The following is a 20,058-nucleotide window of genomic DNA, read 5'->3' as shown; positions in this document are numbered from 1 at the left end:
CGTTTCCAGAAAATCTGGGAGACTTCGCAGGTCTGTCGTGCCTGGCTTATTCAAAGTGGGCCTTGTGTGTCGGCCAGTCATAGGTGTATGGCTGGAATAGCTGCTGTAGGCTGTCTACTTTGCTCACACCACGCAAGGAGGATTAATGGTTTAATTCATGGTTAATGTTGGTGCAAAGTAGGTCTTTAAAGTGTCCTCTAAACTAAATCAAATTTTTTTTAAAAAACATATATTTTTAAATTATGTATTATATAATGTATATTTTATATAATATATATTTTATAATATATATATAATACATATTTTTGATTATTTAAAAATATGTTATTTATATTATATATATTAAAATATATTTTATTTACTATACTGACTTTGATTGCTTTTCTACAGTTACGTAAGAAATTACAACGTAACTCAGAATTTCTGACCAATTAGTTTTAAACATTCATTTTTTTTATCAGTATAAAAGGGGAGGCATATTACAGTGTTTCCCTTTGTCTCTTTTTAAGTAAGGAAACACATTTCCTTTGGTTTGTTGTTTTCATCTCTTCTAAGTATTAAAATTCTAAATAACACAGACAAGAACCGAACACAATGGAGGTTTCAGTGTTTTATGGATTGTCTGCTTATTACTGTTATTTTCTTTGGTCTTTGCTAGAAAAATCCGTATGATTACCTGAGAAGGTATATTTCTAAACTAAAATGTTTCCTTCCAATGTTCTTCAATATTTTAAGATAACATATAAAAATATATTCATAACCCTTGCTCATTTCATCACAGCTTTTATGTTAGCCGTTGGTACTGAATTTTACATGGACGGTTTAATATTAGAGAAGTAATTTGGAATATATGAAAAAGATTCTTTATTCTTGGATTTAGAAATACAACCCAAGCATATTTTAAAAAAAGCACGATTTTGAAAGTCTTCCTGGACAAAGCTGCTCCTACGTCTTTGTGCCATAAACTATGAAGATGATACCATTAGTCTTGCTTCCTCAACAGCCTGGAAGATTTGACAGTAACTGAAATAGCAGCTTTTTTAGAGCTGTGAAGTTTAAGTTCACTGCTATATATACATATATCGAATACAAATACAAATTCATTTTTCTAATTTTAAAATATGTCATAGTTTGCTTTCAGAGGGTGTTTGTTTTGATTTACCAAATATTTCATTCTCAGTATCCTGCATGACGTGATCGCTTTTCTTTCCCCCCATTCTCTCTGATCACAAACACATCAGTGTGCTTTCTGATGCGTTTTCATGTTTCCTGCCCCAGCTGACCCTGCATTATTCTAGGGGTGACAGCCACCCATCTCTGTCCCTGTTAGATGGCAGTGACCGTGTTCTTTCCTTTGCTCTTCCTACGCCATCCCTCACAGCTAATGGCCTCCTTTTCTCTCGAACTGGGTTAATGAAATGGTTCAACACAGAGCAGTTGTATTTGGTGTGAAGATCTCTCCATGCCTAAAGTGCAGCTGGCAGGGCTCAGCGTGCTGCTCTGAGAAGTCATGGTCCTTCTTGCAGCCTCGCCATGCTTCTGTCCTATGACCAATGCAGCTCTAACAAGATTGCTGCTGCTTTGACTTTTTTTGGTTAAAATGTAAACTGCAGAGCAGAGAATGAGTTGTGATGTGGGAGCACAGTCTGCCTTAATGCTTTGAGTGGTGCCTCTTACCAGTCTGTTTTATGCAAACATTTTTTTAGGCAGAAGTTGTGAGGTCTGACTTCAGATAAATATGTGTGTAAATATGCATTGCCTTTGCTGATAGGTCAGAATTAGTATGTGGTAAATTGGATGTTGCAAGTGGTATTGTGCTGCATTCTTCCAGCAGACCTGCAGCCTTGTTTAAATGAGGACCCTGATCCCAGATTTCCTGGATTTTGTAATGCAAACATACAAATGGCAAACCAAAAATATTTGGTTTTGGGATGCTCTTTGCAATAAATCGGAATATCGTACGTGAAGTGTTTTTAACAATAAGATTGAATCCTCTGCCATCCAAAAATACAAGAGCCTTTCTTTCTGTTCCAGAGTAAAATATGATAGAGACAAAAAAATTCTGGTGAATAAATTTACCTTGGAAACTGGCAGACTTGGTAAACTACAGCTGTAAGAGGGAACATGTATGTCGCTGCTCAGGAAGAACAGGAACTGGTTGCTAATGCTATTCTGAACACTGAGATACGCTCTAATAATGCACTGCGTATAACTCTGATTTATCTATTTATTCTTGAGTTGTTGATTTTAGGTACTATATTCTCTGTATTGTGGAAGAAACAGAGTGTAAAAATGTCATGTATTAAATATGCTGATTCTTTTTTTTCTCATGGGGCAGTCATTTTTATAGTCGGAGGTACACATAACAAAAACTGTGTTTAGGCAATTTAAAAGGAAGACTTTGACACAAAATCCCAAAGAAACAGGTTTTCCTCCAAATATACAAGACAAGACCTGAATACTGAGAACTTTTGTGCTCATTAGACCTGTATGTGGCCCAAGCCAGATTGGCATACTGTTCTGCAGGATTAAGACTATTGAAATGTTGCCAGTAAAAGGCAATTTTAGGATAAATTTGTCAGGAAAATGGAAGGCTAGACCAAGGTTTGTATGTTACCAGTTTGGGGTTATTATTTGACCGAGCTGATAAACAGAAATAAAAAATAATGTGTTTTCCAGCTGTCTAGATAGTTTGTATATAGTTAGTGGCAGGGGACTCATTTTGTAGGTATGTTTATGGTAAGGGTCATTTTCCTTGGCGTACTGGGAATTTTTTAGTAGAAGATCTAGTTTTAGAACAGGAAAGAAGCTAACAAATGAGTTCTGTGGGAGGGAAGTATATTTTTAATAACCTTACATCTAGAGCATCTGGCTGGAAAGTGTTTTGGGTATGATGTTCCAAAAATGAAAGCACCTACAATATACTGTTTATAACCATTGCTTTAAAAAAACCGACGTTCCTCTAACTCAGCAAGTCCGTACAAATTAGAAAATTAAACATAATGCTTGATGGTGCCAATGTAAGAATATCCTGGTAGGGCTGGTCATAAGTTTAAGTTGGTAGTATTTCAATCATAAGTCTGAACACCGGACAGTAAAGGATTAGCATACGTGTTTGGGCAGTGAGGTGTATGTTGCATGCCATAATAGCGACATTTGGAAGCATCTTTCACTTCTACAGGCACAGAAGGAAGTGTTAAATTTGTACTGTAACTGCTGATAAACTTGTTCTTCAGATATTTAACATAACGGTGCTTAAAGCTCGTAAGAGGAGAATAGCTACTGAACTGAAAGCAGCATCCTCTTAGTCAAAACCAACTTTGTCACTGCTTGTGTACTTTCTGCTAGGAATAAATGGCTTATAAGTCTATAGCCAGCTACATATATTTGCAAATATTTGTAATTTAAGGATTTTTGTAATGTACAAGAAAAAACATTAAAAATTTATTTTTCAAGGGCTGACAGATTTTCCTCTCATCTTCAGAAATTCTAATGCTCGAGAAGTATCTTTAAATTTAAGCAGCAGCTTGTATAAAGATACACATGATAAAGTCTAGATCCTGTTATTGGGGAATTTCTGTGGAATCAGAGAGATAACTCCTATTATATGGCTATTTTTACTTGTATTTTTCTTTGATGTATTTGAGAAGGAAATGCATTATATATATGTATCTGTAATAAAAGTCAGCTAACCAACACTATCATATTGGGCTCTTCATTGAAATTCAGCTTCTTCAGTCTTCCTAGCTGCAGAAGGAACAGTTACAGGGCACTTGCTCTTTTTACAGAGAGCATCCCTTCTCGAGATGTGTGCAGTGTCCAGAGCATTTTTCTGTACGTGTGTGAGACCGACGTGCTTCCCGGAAGGGTTAGTGGTAAAGCGAGCACTGTCCTGGTTGTAGTGCATCATAAACAGCTCTGGAATTTTCTTTGTGGATGCAAGTCTGTCAGTCAGGCTTCTACCCGCCGTAGGTTTGTGGGTGACAGCACAGGATGAGAATCAATTATTTGGGGTGGGTTTGCATTAATGGCTTACCTCTAAATGCAGGTGATGTATATTCATGTGTTTGAAACAGGATTCGTATTTCTGGTGAGCCTTTTTTTGTTTAAAACAAAAAAGGCTAAGCTAATGGATGGGCATTGTATTGTATATTCAACAATATTTTTCTGCTGTTGATTTAGGCAATGAAAAGAAAGAGGGAAAATTGGACATGAGAAATTCAAGACATGTTTACGTGTCAGAATTTTAGCTCTGCCATATTCCCTGGACCTTAGTTGGTATCTTTGTGTGATGTCCTTTACGGACGTAATAAGACATGCAAAGCACTAGCTTAAAACTGCTGTTGTCCTTTGGGCTTCCAGTAATGAAAAAAATCAAAGCAACTTTGAAAACGGCTGTCTGACAAAATATATCTGCCTAAATGCTGGAAGAAAACCAGGCTGGCAACATCGAGAAAATCTACCCTAAGTCCTAATGGAGAAGAATGGTTGAGGTGACATTCTCTTTCACCTCAAGTTTGTGCAGGAAAACTTCTCTTGAACCTTCCACAAGACCCAGCGAGCTGGAGGGATCAGTATTTTGCATGCACAGCAAGGGAACAAAGATACTTTGCAACCCAGCATTTTTGTACGTTTAAAAAAAATATCTGCAAAGGTGAATTGGTTGATTAAATGATATGTGACATGTGAAAATGCAATTGACTTAATTTATGCGTGGAACATTCATAAATTGTTACTCTATTTGTCCAGATAATCTGTTACAAACTGGAACACAAATTTAGGTCTCACTTGTGAATTTGAAGGCTTCAAAGGCTGCAGCTATTGCCGTTTGCGTGCAGAATTTCACCCTTATGATATGACAGGTTCAGGCTACTCTTTGATCTAAATAGCCACAGATTTGAGCTGAGAAGGCTCATCTACTGGTGTTGCTTCTTGGTTGTTGGTGGCCAGTGCTGATGTGACTTATTTGTCACGTTTTTTCAGGTGAGAGCTCAGGTTGCCTGGGTCCCCTTTGTTTTTGGAGTGCTGGAGATGGGTGAGGAGGAAACTGTTTGCATATATAGTAGTAAAAGAGAGCACTGAGATGTAGGTTGGGGTAATTGAAAGTTGATAATGGCAAATGGGGGAGTGGTTATTCCACACTGCCTTTTTCTGCCTTGTAATACTGACTGTAGTCATGCAGCTCTCTGTAACTTTTCATATATATAAATTCAATAACTATCTTCTAGACTAGCCAGCTCTGCACCTGCTAGTTACCATGGCTAGCCTTGCGGTGTGAGAACAGCTGTAGTTTCGGAAAGGTCTGACCGAGGCTCTAACGTGGGTCTGCTGTGAAAAGTGAGAGCCTGAACCTGGCCCCGAGCGGGGATCAGTTGGTCAGGGGGGCTGGATTGCACTGGCTTTGAACTTTTCACAGGGCTGCAACTACTGTCTGTTAAACACTTAGTAAGGAAGAAATTGTTCCCCAAGCCAGGACGTGAAGTTCAAGCTGGCTTTGTATTAGGACTTTTTCAGTTCTGTTATCTGCCAGTTGTCCATAATCTGGACCTTTTATGACAGTGGAAATCACACAGGTCTGATGAAGAGCAAAAAAAGGCTTAATTTTTTTCAGTCTGTTTTTCATCTGTAAACTCACTGTTTAAAAAAAATAAATGAAAAGTCTGGACCCTTCTTACACCAGATGTAGTATTGTTATTTAGAGCAAAATGTCGCTTTGATATGTCTATCTCAGAAGCGTTTGTAGGTAACAGATTCTCCACCCCTAATTACACTCAGTAGTTCCAAACTAACTTCAAATACAAGACCACAACAAAACTTAAGAAAAACTGTACCCTGGTAGGCTGCAACTGAGATGGAGAGCTACAGCGAGACAAAAGGGGCTCTCAGTGGAGCTGGAAGAGGACAGTCCTTAAAGTGAATCACAGCAACAATTAAACCTCTGTTTGTGGGTGTAAGGAATATGGACAAAAAATAAAGGATTATTGTAATGAAAACATGTTTACTGTGTTTACCATGTTAATAAACAATAATGGGATTTTTAAGTACTGAAATTAGACCTTTTATCTTTTAAAAGGTAGCATTGACCAGTTAGCCATAAACGTTGGCTTTCTGGTGATTTTTTGCAAAGCACGGGGAAGAATCTGATCCTTTATGATCAAAATCTTTCCAGAAAGAGTTTTAAGCTGTTGCTCAAGGAAGATGTGGCATAGTACATTTTTGTGATGCAAGGAACATACATGCCGTGCGTAACACTGTTAAAACACCTTTCATTTTGTGTGATACCTGCTATGATGCATTTGAGTAGCTGGGTCTTGTGTAATGTGCTGGTGCCTTGGATATCTGCCAGCAACAGCAGCTCCCGTCTAGCATTTATTATTTTAATACCGTATATGGGATATTAGCGTAAAATTCCTGAAGCTAGTGTGTGCACTAAACGTCATTCCTCTTCTTCATTCTGCTTTTCTAGTCCGGGACTGTGAAGCTGACCAAGCCTGTGGCATTATGGACCCAGCAGGATGTCTGCAAATGGCTGAAGAAGCATTGCCCTAATCAGTATCAAATCTACAGTGAGTCATTCAAACAGCATGACATAACTGGTAAAGTATGCACTATCAGAAATATTTTACTTAGTTAAAATGTCATAAATTGTTTTACGTTGTTAATAGATTGTGACTGTACACTGAGGGCTTTTTGTTGACTGTATGACTAAAGAGCTGCAAGATCTAGAGCAGGGGGACTATAACAGTGTCCCCTGGCTGTAGTGAATAGCAGATTTTTCCGAGCTCTCTTAAATACAAATTTCAGATTATTCAAGGTTAATATAATAAAAAAAGAAGTCAGTCTGCATGTGGGTAAAGGCCACACCCTGTTCATTCCAAATCAAAACCCTAAACATTAAGAAATAACTTACAAGGAAAAATGTGTTATGTTTTTTTTTTTTCACTGAGGTGTTCCACCTTAAGGAGTTCATATCTTTTTGGCCTTTTTTTTTCGTTACATTTAGATTTGTTAACGTGTAGGCTGGGAAGTGAGCCCAAGTGATCCCCACCCTAGGACTGAGTCAGGATCAACACCGAAAGTTTGTTTCTGATGCATATTTCTTTAACTTTGTTCTAGAAAATTTGCGATCAGAGAAGATTTTTACATCTATTCCAGAACTTCGTGGTTATTTAACTAAAGTTTTCTAGTATCAATCTGAACTATTATTTGCTGCTAGTGAAGCTGTTTTCTGCTCCAAGTCTGTATTTGGGGTACACGGTTGTTCTTTTTCTTGTGTTTTTTCCTTTATTGGATAGAGGGCTTCCCACTTTCACATATTTTCTTTAGCCAGTCTAAAAAATAATTGTTTTGTCATAGTTTCTCCTCCAAATACCCGCAAGACCTCCAAATCCTCAATACTTGGAGTTTTGTCTGCAAACAATATATTAAAAAGCATCAATGTATTTTTATTTTCCTATTTACTTTAGAAGTTGATATTGATTTTCTCGATCTGCTTGACTTTTTAACTCCTTTTCAGATTCTGGTAGTGGTATTTTACTTGGCCACTTTGAACTGACATCCGTTTAGCTGAGTAACTGGATTAATACAAATACAAATGCAACTGGGGAGTTAAATAACATTTTTGCTTGTATCCCAGGAAGTAATTAGTCTGTAAAAAGTCTGATGTGGAACACTAATTTGTTCTCTGAAGTGGTAGTATACAAAACTTGGAAATGGCATTCAGCCATTTAATATAAAGCAGCAATTTCAGTTCCACACGCAAACCTCAGTCTAACAATAACGTATTGTTAACTTATACATGTTTTAATCTGTGCCTCTTTGTATACGTGCACTTGTGGTATTTAATTTTTTCCATTAATTCCCATTTTTGTTACTTCCTTTTTGATAATGAGTGATTGCAAACGTGGCAAACTGAACTACTCATCTTGGATTGTTGTGTGGCCATGAATACACTCATGGGTAATATGTGAGAGGTGGTTTGTGTCACCTTGGTAAATGTTGAAATTTAGTGTGTAATCACTGCCTGTTTCCTCTAAGTCATCATCTGTTTCTCAATATCTTAGACTACGTTTCTAAGGACTGCATTTATCCCCACCCATGTATACATGGGTGACTGCTTCCAGAGAGCTACCAGAAAATTTTGAAATGTTTTTTTTTTCATTTTTTTCTACTACCGTTTTACCATTACAGTGTCTCTTTAGAATTAAGGAACTGTGAGATGAAGTTGAAGAAAAAAAGTTTTCATTTCAACTTAAATGTACATGGAAATTGTGTAGTTTCATTGTAGATGGTTGAAACTTCAAACTTTATAGACCTCTATGAAAAAGGAGAATCAAGATCAATCTTTCTTACTTTACTCAAAAGGGGTAAAAGGAAAATATGAGTGCTAGAAAGTAAGTCTGCAATAAAGAAAAGAGCTACATTTGATTGTCATGGGTCTTTTCCAACTCGGGATATTTGATAACAGAAGAAATGTGATAATATTTGTATGGATTTTACAAATTATTGTGATAGTATTATGAGTGAAAACAGTAACTCAGGAGGATACTTCCAGTGTTGTTGGTCCCGTGCCTCAAAGTACTTGACATATTTTAATAAAGGGACAGAACACTAGACTATTCGCTCAAAAAAGCAGAATGTGAAATGAGCATGAAAACTGCTATGAAGATTAAGCCAAGATAGTGTAACTGTTTCCAGATATGGCTATGGAAAAGTAATGTGATTGTTGAAAATCTCTCAGGAATTAAGTTGACTTTACAGGCTTCTTTGATATGGAAAAATATGATGAAGGGGACTCAAAAGAAAATGACAAGAAAAAGATTTTTAAGCTTTATTTGAAGATAAAATCTAAGGCATGGTCATAAGCCAGGAAAAAAACTGTTGGACAAACATATCTAGATGTTGTCACCTTAACCATAGGTGTTGAAAAGTGTGGCATTTTGAGTACCTGGGGACTGTTAGTTACTGATTATAGTTTATCGGTTTGGGGGCAAAAATTTGAAACAAAATGTCCTTTGTAGAGAATTTATGTTTATAGCATTCTTGGCAAAAAGCAGCTGCAGATGTATGAGAAAAATCTGTTATTATACCTAGCAAGGAAAAAGAAAATGGTATTTATATTAACATTTATATTGACATAATGTTGTGGGACAGTGTACTCTCATCAGATTTGCACCAAACTGGGGGTTGATGCATTCAAGACTGAGGCTGCCATTGACGGGGACTTAGGCTGGAGGAATGAGCCAACAGGAGCCATATAAAATTCAACAAGGACAAATGTGGAGTTTTGTTATCTGGGAAGGCAGAGCCCCTAGCACCCCGTAAAGGCTGGGGCTGACTGGCTGGGGAAGCTTTGTTGAAGAGGACCTGTGGTCCTGATAGACGGGGAAAAAGCAAACAAACAAACAAAAAAACCTGAATCCTGGACAGTATTAACAGGTGCATAGCCAGCAGATCAAGGACAGTGGTTATTGGACTCTACACATTTTAGACTCCAGTTCTTGGACCTCTGGTGCTGGAAAGACATTGACAAAATGGAGTGAGCTCAGGTGAGGACAACAAAGATGCTCAGGGCTGGATCACTTGCAGCGTGAGCAGGGCCTTGAGGGAGCTGGGCTTGTTCAGGCTGAGGAGGCAGCTTGCCAGGGGTAGGACGAGAGGATGAGCAGCAGCCCCCAGCATGTGGAAGGATGTTATCATAAAGATGGGGCCAGGCTCATCACAGAGATGTATGGGAGTATACTTAAGTATACTTAAGTCACTGTATTTAAATATATTTAACATATTCAGGTTAAGGCTGAATATGTTAAGAAACTTTTTCCCCACGAGGATAGCTGGGCATTGGAACAGGTTGCTCATAGAGGTTGTGCAGTCTCTGTCCTGGGAGGGTTTCAAGCCCCAGCTGGAAAAGGCTTGAACAACGTGATCTGATCTCATGTCTGACCCTGCTCGGAGCAGGAGGCTGGGCTACAAATGTCCTGAGGTCCCTTCCAACCTGTGTTCTCTGGTGATGCTGTGATTTGCTGAATGCATATGGATCACCTCAGAACCAATTAAGTGCATTTTACAGCCAGTAGGGGAGGATTAAATATAGAAAGGTCCAATAAGAAGTTGGGAGATGTTTTTAATACACAAAAATTGATTTGGTGAGTGGAGCATCTGGTTGATATATTCAGCAAAAGGCCAGAGGACAATTACATTGTGTTTGACCCAAGACAGGACCAAAACAATGTGAAAGACTAACTCTGAGCAAGATCTAAGGCACGTGATAAGAATTACCAGTGGTAGGAAAAAAATAAGACAATAAAAAGTGCAAAACAAAGATGCCAGTGGCCTGTACAACCAAGAAAAGAATGTAATGGTACGACCTTGGCACTGGAGGCTCTACAACTGGTGGTGACTTTTACACCAGCATGAGAGAGCCTAAAAAGTTGTTCTGACTGCACAGCCCTTTATACCTGCTTTATACAAATATAATCCATGGAGCAGAACTGAGAAATGTACCTTGTTTTTGGTGTTTGGATGCGGCTTTAATTTGCCAGGCAGCAGTGCTTTTAAATGACTAGGGAGTTCTTGAGAGATGAATTGTTCTTTGGCAGCCTTATCCTGTACTATTGAAACAAATGAAGATTTTTGCCATGTCTCAAAATTAATAGGAGCAAGACTGGGCATAGAATGACTAAGGAATAACCATTTGGGGGAAAATGGTTCATTGACAAAGTAATAAAGATGATGCCTAATTAACTACTTATTCATGTGCGATTTGTTGAAAGAAAGGAAGGAAGGAAAGAAACCCTGCTTCACCTCTTGTTTTTACACCCTGTTCCCCAGTGTGCTAATGCATGTCTTCAGAGCATGAGGTTTTAATGCTATGATCATTAAACAAACCTCATTCTGTCAAAGTAATACCCAAGAGGTACCTTGGTCCAAGGAAAGGAATTTGATAGGAGGTACTTGAAAGGACTCGAGCCTTTTTAAATTAAACTTTTAAGGAGGGAAGGAACAGGACTCAAGAAAACCTCTTTTTAGTTTTAGAAGGGACCAGAATTTATGAATATTCATTAAATACCAAATGGCACCTCCGAAAATGAAATATAAACTGCTAGTGAAAACCTACAAATGGCCTTAAAATCTGGCTAATTCTATAACCTCTAAAAGTGCTTTCATTAAATCAACTACATTGCCTTATATTTTTATGAAATTCATATAAAAATAATGCTTTTAAAATCTGAAAAGATTTTTTTTCATTTGAATAATATGTTTGCAAAATATAATGGGTTTATCATAACGGCTGAAATACTTAGATTATGAGCACGTTGGTAAACGGATGGTCTTGTGATTTAAAATACTACACTGGAATTCAGAGAAGTCTTGGCTCCATTTCAGGGTATTCTGGTATTAGGCAGCATACTGAATCCTAAGGATCTAAGTTATTCTATTCATACAGAGCAAGAGACTCCTTCTAATTATCACAGTGCTGCCAGATACATTTCCAGAATATATAGTGAAATTATACTCTGCTTCACACAACTCGGTTTTGTGCTGCAACCAGTGAAATGTCATAGGGGTGAGAGGTCTGAAGCAGGATGCAGAAGGCCTGGGTCTCATTCCTATCTCAGTTTCAAGGCTCAGTGGGCATGAAGGGTGATGAAAAACGTGGTTTTATTCACTATGTTGTGATCTCCTTATCAAGATCCCCATAAACATTTTGGTGTCTATACAACAGGGATAAAGGTATTGGTGTTTTTAAATAAATGTATTGTGGTATGTGAATAAAAAATGTTTAAGACCTACCTGAGTCTTCATGTTAAGAGGTTCTTTTATCACGGAATCACAGAACGGTTTGGGTTGGAAGGGACCTTAAAGCCCATCTGGTTCCAATCCCCCTGCCATGGGCAGGGACACCTCCCACCAGACCAGGCTGCCCAAAGCCCCATCCAGCCTGGCCTTGAACACCTCCAGGGATGGGACACCCACAGCTTCTCTGGGCAACCTGTGCCAGTGCTTCATCACCATCATAGTCAAGAATTTCTTCCTAATATCTAATCTAAATCTCCCCCCTTTTAGTTTGAAGCCATTATTCCTTGTCCTATCCCTACACTCCTGACAGGCTCCCTCCCCAGCTTTCCTGTTATCCCCTTTAGATACTGGAAAGCCGCTGTAAGATCTCTGGAGCCTTCTCTTCTCCAGGCTGAACAACCCCAACTCCCTCAGCCTCTCTTCATAGGAGAGGTGCTCCAGCCCCTTGATCATCTCTATGGGCCTGTTGGAATGACTCTAGAGAAGGACCATGTCCTTCTTGTGCTGGGGGCTCCAGAGCTGAATGCAGTGCTCCAGGTGGAAGTACTTTTCATTTGAAACCACTTCTCTATTACTGTTCCCTCCCTTGAGAAATGATTACAACTTTGCCATCCTTCATCCTTTCATGATTGATAAGTATCACATCGACTCAAAATATCTTTTGTGCTGGTTGCACATTGTACCTAATGTGGGGCCTAGCACAAGAAGCAAAATAACAGCCTCTGTAAGGTGACCTCAGTAGGATTTCACCCCGATGCTTCCCTGTCTGCAGTACCTGACACCTGGCCCTCCAGAATCTTCTCACAAATCCTACTATAGTTTCAGTGCAGAAGATGACACAAACTGGCACCTTTTCTTGGCTTCTTTTATCGTATGTTGTTTTACTTTCCGGTATAAAATGGTTATAACCTCCCCTCCGGGTTATTATTGGTTGAGGGTTGGTTTTATGATCAGATGTAGGACTGGTTCCAAGTAAAGAAGGTCCTGGGTCAAAGCAAAGTGTTGTTGGAAGTACTTTGACCTCCTGTAAAATATTATTTGAGTTTTGTTTACTATGGTTTTCTGGTTGGTTCCAAATGTGTGGCAAGTTTTGAGCATTCCTTAGTGCTCTCGGGTATCTCAGAAAGCACCTAGTTCATTCCCAGAAAAAGAAAATAAAGTGTTTTTTTAATAGAAACAAAAAAAAGGACCTTCATTGTGTCCAAATGTAGGGTATTTCCAATAAAACATTGTCTTCCTTGTTTTGCATGTGGCAGTTCTCTTCAGGACAATAGACCTCTTCTCCCAGGCAGTGTCCTTCTGATAATGATTCGTAAAGCAGCTTCCCTCTCCAGCCATCTCTGCAAAGCTCTCCTCTTCTCTGTGGTGCCAGCGGTAAGCCAACCTTGCCCACAGTCCTTTCTGCCACTTTTCCTTGCTCTGTGAAGTCTTAGCAGTGCTGTTAGTTGGCAAGCTGTCAGACCAATCCAGCCTGCTTCCATCTGCAATTTAAAAAATAAAGCAAAATTGCAGCTTCACACTGGAGAAAGCTTTTATTCTGCTCTCCCTCTATAAGGTCAGTCTTATTTGCAACATGCTTCATGGAGCTGTGATGCTAGTGTTGGAAAGTCTGAGGGACTAAAGAGTTTTTTCCTATTTCATACTTGGCTGCTTTCAAACTTTTAACATGTGGAACACATCAAAGAGTGACGGCTTTGGGATAAGGCTCCTGTTTGCATAGTATGTGGCAAAAGTCTAACTGTGCTTTTTGTGCGGAGAATAGTATTGGAACGCACAACCGTGTGTTTATATAGCTTTATATGTATTTAACTGAAAAGAAATTGGGATGGGCCAGATAGTTGGAAACTGGGAGTCTTTTTTTTTTTTTTCTACCTTTTTTTTTTTTTTTTTTTTAACCTGTTATTGATAAAAGAAAGGTTTGCATGGAAGTAATCTTTTCTCATGTCTCAACAGTGACGCCTGGGTCAGGGTTTTCAGTTAGATTATAGCTCATGCACTGTGTAAGGAACTCCCAGAAGACAAAATTGTAACGGCTCATTAAAGACCTAGGCCGACCAGGAAAGCTTTCTACATTTGAGATGGGGGTGGAGGGCACCTAAGTTACAACTTCCTGGAAGCGTTCAAGTAATGCTCTGATTTTAAAATACTTATGTCTTTGCTGAGAAATTGTTTTTTATGCATGCAAAATGGCCTGTGGAGTACTATGGCAGAAAGTCTTCTCTCTTGAGATTTTTTTTTTTAAAAAAAAGGCTGAAGCAGGAGATTATTTTCTAACTAGCTGCCATGACGGAGTCTTTACTGCTAAGCCAACTTGCTGCTGGTGCACAGGGGAACCAGCCCGTTTGTGTACGCAGCACTTGAGTCGATTAGGCATGAAGCGGAGCTATCTTCTCTTCGTGCACAAAGCAGTGGGGAGTGTCTAATTCCATTATTTGTTACATGAAAGCATGTGCGGAGGAACTTGTATTACCGTGTTATGTTTAATAGGAAAGAGAACTTGCCAAAGGGCTACTGAGGCATTTTTGGCCTTTCTTGCCAACGACATATTAATGTTACTGCTTCTTTATCTACTAAATTTGGAATGAACGATTTCCATACTCCTCACCCATTATCAGATGTGAGAACTGCTGTGCAAGTCGTTGATGAATGTTTTACACTGTTTCCTGTCTTACTTGATATTTCTTGGATCTGGTTACTTTGCTAGGGTATGTTCTCTCTGCTTGTAACTACCTGGGAAGATTTCTTACGGTTTCAATAAATGATTCCTCTACAGCATACTCAGAATTGAATTGCACTCTAGCTGCCTCTTTTTCTTTATTCTGCTACTCTATAAGAATTCACTAAAAGCCACGGTAGCCCCATTTGCTGTAGTTTTTACTCCTACCTGATGTATAACAGAATCCAAGTAACGTTTGAATTCTGGTCCTTGAGCTTCAGATTCGAAATTCCCTGACAACTTAGCTTTAAAGAACTTGTTCTGTACCTTTAGAGTATGAGTATTTAGGTGACAGGAGCAAAAAGTATATATTGCTCTTCATCTGAAGTAGTGTTTACTTGTACTTACTCCTCAGTACTTAGTTCTCAAGTGCTGTCAGATGTTGGGGAATTAACATTTCATAATTACATGCAAAAATAATTGGATTATTTCTTCCCTCTAACACTATTTTTTTCCCATTTTTAATTTAATCTTGTTCTATTTGTTTTAGTCAACTTCCGCTAACTAGAGATCATACCATCTTTTACCTTTCTTCTCAAAAAGACCTTTGTTATCCGTTCCTTGTAAATTGGATCCACTCTATCCCCAAAGGAAACACTGATTCACATCAGTATCATGTAAAACTTGCCGACAGAACCTCTCACCTTGGCAGCCAGTTTCAAAATCAATTTCTGTTTCTTACTCAGAGGGGAGCTAAAAATCTGAATTAGGTAAGATATGGACAGCTGTATCAAATGTCTTAGCAAAACCTATTTCAGGAATTCTTGAACCATATTGTAAAGCCTTGTGATATTTCCTAGCTTGCCGATAAGGCTGCACGGTGTGTCTGCAAGAACTAAACACTGATTGTGATCCACTGACAGAACCAAAAAGCTTAGAAGCTGGTGATTTAGCCTGTGGGTGCTTACCCTATCTATCTTAGGTGACTCAGACATCCAACTTAAGTGTGATTCAGAAGACCAAGGGTGAGTGAGTAAATTGCTCAAGTAATCACGGGTGGAAAGGCAAGGCATACCTCCAAACAGAATAATTTGGTGGGCTTAGAGAAAGGGGTAATGAAGCTAGGCAGGGTGAAGCATTGTTATTACCTAGAGATCTCCAAGGAGCAGTGTGAAACCATAGGAAGTAACATTGTTAACTTTGAGTGTGCTTCTTTATTTCCCTCTTTTATTTCCCCCCTTGGTTAATACTAATGAACTGCTTCAATATGGTGCATAACAGCTTGGAGTCTTCCAATGAAACAAAGGATGAAGTCCTTAGTCTGCAATAGGTCATGAAATATTTAGGCCTTCCTATGAATTGTGCTGATTCCAAGTATTTTGCCTATTTTGCCCTGACCAAAGTCTCATTAAATTGTAATTCTTTAGTGCTTTTAAAAATTTCTGCTGTATCCGTTGAGTTTGGAACTTACTTTCTCAGCTAGGTTAAACTGCTGGTCAGTACCTCTGGGTTCTCATTTACTGAAAAGTTATATTTTTTTTCTGCAGCACTTTGGAAGTTCAGATTCCCATTCTGTTTGGAACTGGGACAAAAATGGGAGGTACTGGATGATCTTCTTTCAGATTAGTTGTGCTATTGCCTGGGAAGGAGTATTTATCTTCTTGCTGTGCAGACATGAAGTCAATTTTATGGCTCAGTTGTAGGTAAGGAAAACTTAGATGGGGAAAACTTCAGTGATTAAGTGGAGGAGTTGTTAGAGGACCTTACAATTCTTCACTTTGAAGAAGGGAATTAATTTGCTGCTTAGTGGGTGTGTGTTTGTGATATCAGTGAGCAGCTAGAGCTGATTCATTTTATTTTAGTTTGTTACTTGCCAGCATGTGCTATTCATGATATGGGGATTTAGTCTTAACGTAATCTTATAATTATTTGGCAGTGTTCCCTGGTCTAATAACAAAGCTAACCTAATGATGAAACACAGAAGAAAGCTTTCCTGAAATTCCAAACCTGGAGGAAGCTGCATCCAAGCATTTGGCTTCTGTTTTGTGACACAAGCAAGCAAGTGCATAGTTAATCTCACACATCCGATCTGTCTGTAATTTGTGGTATTCCTTCTTTCACCTCAGACTTCGACTATTAGCTGATCCCCCATGACTATTCCCTAGGCAGGAGGCCACGGACAATGATGCTGTGATTCCAGGTTCTCTGCTGTTTCTGTCTCTTTTATATATATATACATATATATATATATGTAGCCAACAAATCTACTCTTCCATTGTGTCTCTCACAAATAGCTTAATTCTTATCCTAAATTTTGCTCTCTGTTGTGCTTCCCCATGTTATCAACTACCTTACGCTTTCTTTCCTCTGGACTTTTTGTCAGGATCCTCATGGAATTGCCAACAAGAACTGGACTTGTCCTGTGTAGGTGTTTTGTGCCCAGAATTCCCCCAGTGTTTCTGGGTGAAGGGAAATAGCCATAGGTAATCTTCAGTACATCCCAGGTGCATCTAGGCTGATGTTCAGAAAGAAGTGGAAATGCACTTGGGAAAGCAGTGGGGTTTTTGTCTTGTTTTTTACCTCATTCTTTGCAGAACTTGAACAAAAGCTTTAAGACTGCTTGGAGAGACCCGATTCTTTCTCTCCCACTGTGCGATGTGGTAGAAACACTTTTTTTTTCTGTAGTTGAGGAAGGACCCCAGCAGTTTATTGATATGTAGTGCAATAATTCTTAGTTCCTCAGGGGGGAGCTTGCACACCAGCTAAATAACTGGTTTCCAGCCTCTGGTTCAGGCTTCCACTAGGCTGTATTTTCAGCAACTTTGTGGTGCTGTATTGGGAACCTGCTATCCAGTCTGAGGCAAAATTACAGCAGCAGCTCTAAGTAACTACAGTAGGCTTTATCCCAACAGAATATCAGCATTTGGGTAAGTCAGTGACAACTACACCCTGTCTGTGTAGGACAAGCCAATCCTTACCCCCAGTTTTCAGACTCTTCCAAGTAATTTGTAGACTCTTGCTCATCAGATGCTAATTTTTTCATGTCCCTTTTTGAAAACAATTCAGTTTTTGGAAATATCAGCCCAGCGAGCTGAGCCTTTTACAGAGAAGAAAGAGCCTGGAGGAAGAAGCACTCCTCTCTTCCCTACCTCCCCCATATTCTACTCAAAGTAAAATCCAAAGCTGCTTTTTTTGAACAGCTCAAGTGCTGAAGCAGCTGGCCTCTGAAAGTCAAGATTTGCCAAGGGAATAGCCTTCAGTAAAAAGAAGTGCCTCCCAGCGGTCCAGTGAAAATTATTGTTTGATTTGATATAGTTAATTGAACAGGTTGAAAAGTCTGACGGGGTCTGGTACGGCGCGTCTGACGCTGAGCTTTATCCTCATTACTGCACAGTACACAGCAGAGGGAGGTCACAAATACCTGGCTCCTTCAACAAAGATGTAAGGACCCGGCATTTTCCTCTTGAATTCAGTTGAATGAGCTCTCGGAACAGGAAAAAAAAAAAAAAAAAAAAAAAGGAGGCTGGATCACATCCAAGCCTGTACTTGGATGCATTTAGGAATTGACTTTCAACCCTTTGCCCAACAAGGATCTGTGCACCCTGTGAAGTGTTTATATGAGTCTTCAGGTCTCAGCAGTGATCAACACTTACCGATGCAGGAGCAGGCTTACTGTCCTCCTGCGTGCAGCCCGTAGGACTGCTTGCTTCTGAAGAAGAGGAATCCAGTGCAAGAAACTTGAGCCTTTTTATTGATTTTTGTTATCTGTGACCAGGAGCCCTGCAGGTATAAATGTGAGCCTAGACACAAACAAAGTAGGTTCTTAATAAGGCATTTTGGTCTGCAGCATGGACACCTAGATTAATCCATGGACCTTCTTAAGCAGTTATGCCTTCAGTGCATCTTTTTAAAGTAATAATAATAGTTCCTTCCCTCCCCCCAGGTTTCATTAACTTTACTGACCCCAAAAGTACTTATTGGAGGCCAACTCTGTTAAACAGCAATCAGCATTAAGTGGTTAACCTCAGATAAAACTTGGGAACTCCTGTTCTAATGGCTTACTATTAATTGCAGCTACTACCTTACGTAGTCCTTTATGTGAGTGCCTGTATTTGAAGGCTGTGTTGCTGCTGAAAATCAGGTCACTGCAGTACATTCTGCTGTGGATTTTAGTCGTTTAGGATTACCTTGCTGCACATATACAGCAGAAGCAGGGTTAAAGCATGGCACACAAAAATGGTTGCAGAACGTGAGCTATCCCACAAAAGTCTTGAGAATCTCAGGAGCCTGCAACATATTAAGCTGTACAGACCTCACCCAGTTCTCCAACAGCTCTGCTTGAAGCACAGAGGAATTCCTGCCCACCAGCTCGGTAAGAGAAGCCTCCAACTTCCACAGACTAAAAATGTCACTTCTTAATCACTGACTGGAAAAAAAAAAAAAAAAAAAACTAATTCTCCCCAAAGGGGAATTTGAGGTTCTGTTCAGTGAAATGCAGAACAATGATACACTTGAGGAAATGTGTCTCTTTTGTCACTGCACCATGTATTTAAGACAGGCCGTCAACATAATCCCTGTCCTGTCAATTGTTCTGACAGGGCACCTGCATTTCCCTCTGCTGCGATTAGAGGAAGATCTTCTGCCGAAATGTTTAGTAGTCCAAACAAGTTTATGTATATAAACCTCAGCCACTATCTCTGCAGGTTTTGTTGGGTGCAGTGAGTCACAGAATTGAGATGACTTACTTGTTCACAGATCAAAATAATGAAATCCTGGAGTTATTTAGGTTGGAAGGGTCCACTTGAAATCATCTAGTCCACCCTCTGGCTCAAGCAGGGTCAGCTGCAGTAGATTGTCCAGGACTGTGTCCAGTAGGGTTTAGGAAGTCTGCACAGATGGTCTATTTAGTCAAGGTTTTCCTTGACTATAATTTTCAGCTTACACTTTTTGAGGTTTAGTTTGCATAGGCTGCATAGATTTTCTCTTAGCACATGTTCTTGACCTAAATATAACAGCTCAGAACCTGAAGATGGATTAGTAGGGTTATTCAAAAAACAGTGCCAAATGTGGAACAATCCCAAGTGGCTTATAAGGAAATGTTTGTTACGTGTTCTAATTTTTTGTTGCTGTTGTTAAGTATAAACACTGTCTGGAGAAATGCCAGGAATGTGACGATCTGTTGTGAGCAAATCTATAAAGTGCTGCGATCCAATCTGTTGTCAGGCACTAGTTAAACTGCAGTGCTAAAATGCCTGTGTCCATCGGTTTATGAATGTTAGACGCATGTAGATAAAGCTTGTCATATACTGGCTTATCAAAAACAAACAAAAGACAGCTTGACTGTGATGAACGTCACCCGTAACCTTTATCCTAAGCTAATCTACTTCTGAATTTGCCATTCACAGACGTGTACAATCCTTTTTTATGTCACATTAAGACACATTCAGACCCATATCATACCGACTTGCTCCAAGACCGTCTTGTGGAGAAAGCTTCTTTCTTTTCAAAAATGATGCTCTGGGATTTTTTTTCTTTTTGTTACACTCAACACAAGGAGCTACAGCCCTGTTAGCCTCTTGCCAATTCTGCCAAAATCATGGAAC

The 20,058-nt window shown here is 39.2% G+C and overlaps 1 protein-coding gene across 2 annotated transcripts in view; it reads left to right on the top strand.

Annotated features, from left to right (window-relative positions):
* SAMD12 (sterile alpha motif domain containing 12) overlaps positions 1-20,058 on the top strand; it is a 166,937-nt gene that overhangs the window by 39,665 nt on the left and 107,214 nt on the right. For both annotated transcript variants that reach the window (XM_035317357.1, XM_035317358.1), the window contains one exon: positions 6,467-6,596. In XM_035317357.1, the coding sequence (XP_035173248.1) occupies positions 6,467-6,596 (130 nt within the window). The remainder of the gene's footprint in view (positions 1-6,466; positions 6,597-20,058) is intronic.

Source organism: Oxyura jamaicensis, chromosome 2 (assembly GCF_011077185.1).
Source record: "Oxyura jamaicensis isolate SHBP4307 breed ruddy duck chromosome 2, BPBGC_Ojam_1.0, whole genome shotgun sequence".
Taxonomy (NCBI): domain Eukaryota; kingdom Metazoa; phylum Chordata; class Aves; order Anseriformes; family Anatidae; genus Oxyura; species Oxyura jamaicensis.
This window is presented reverse-complemented; position numbering and strand designations above follow the sequence as displayed.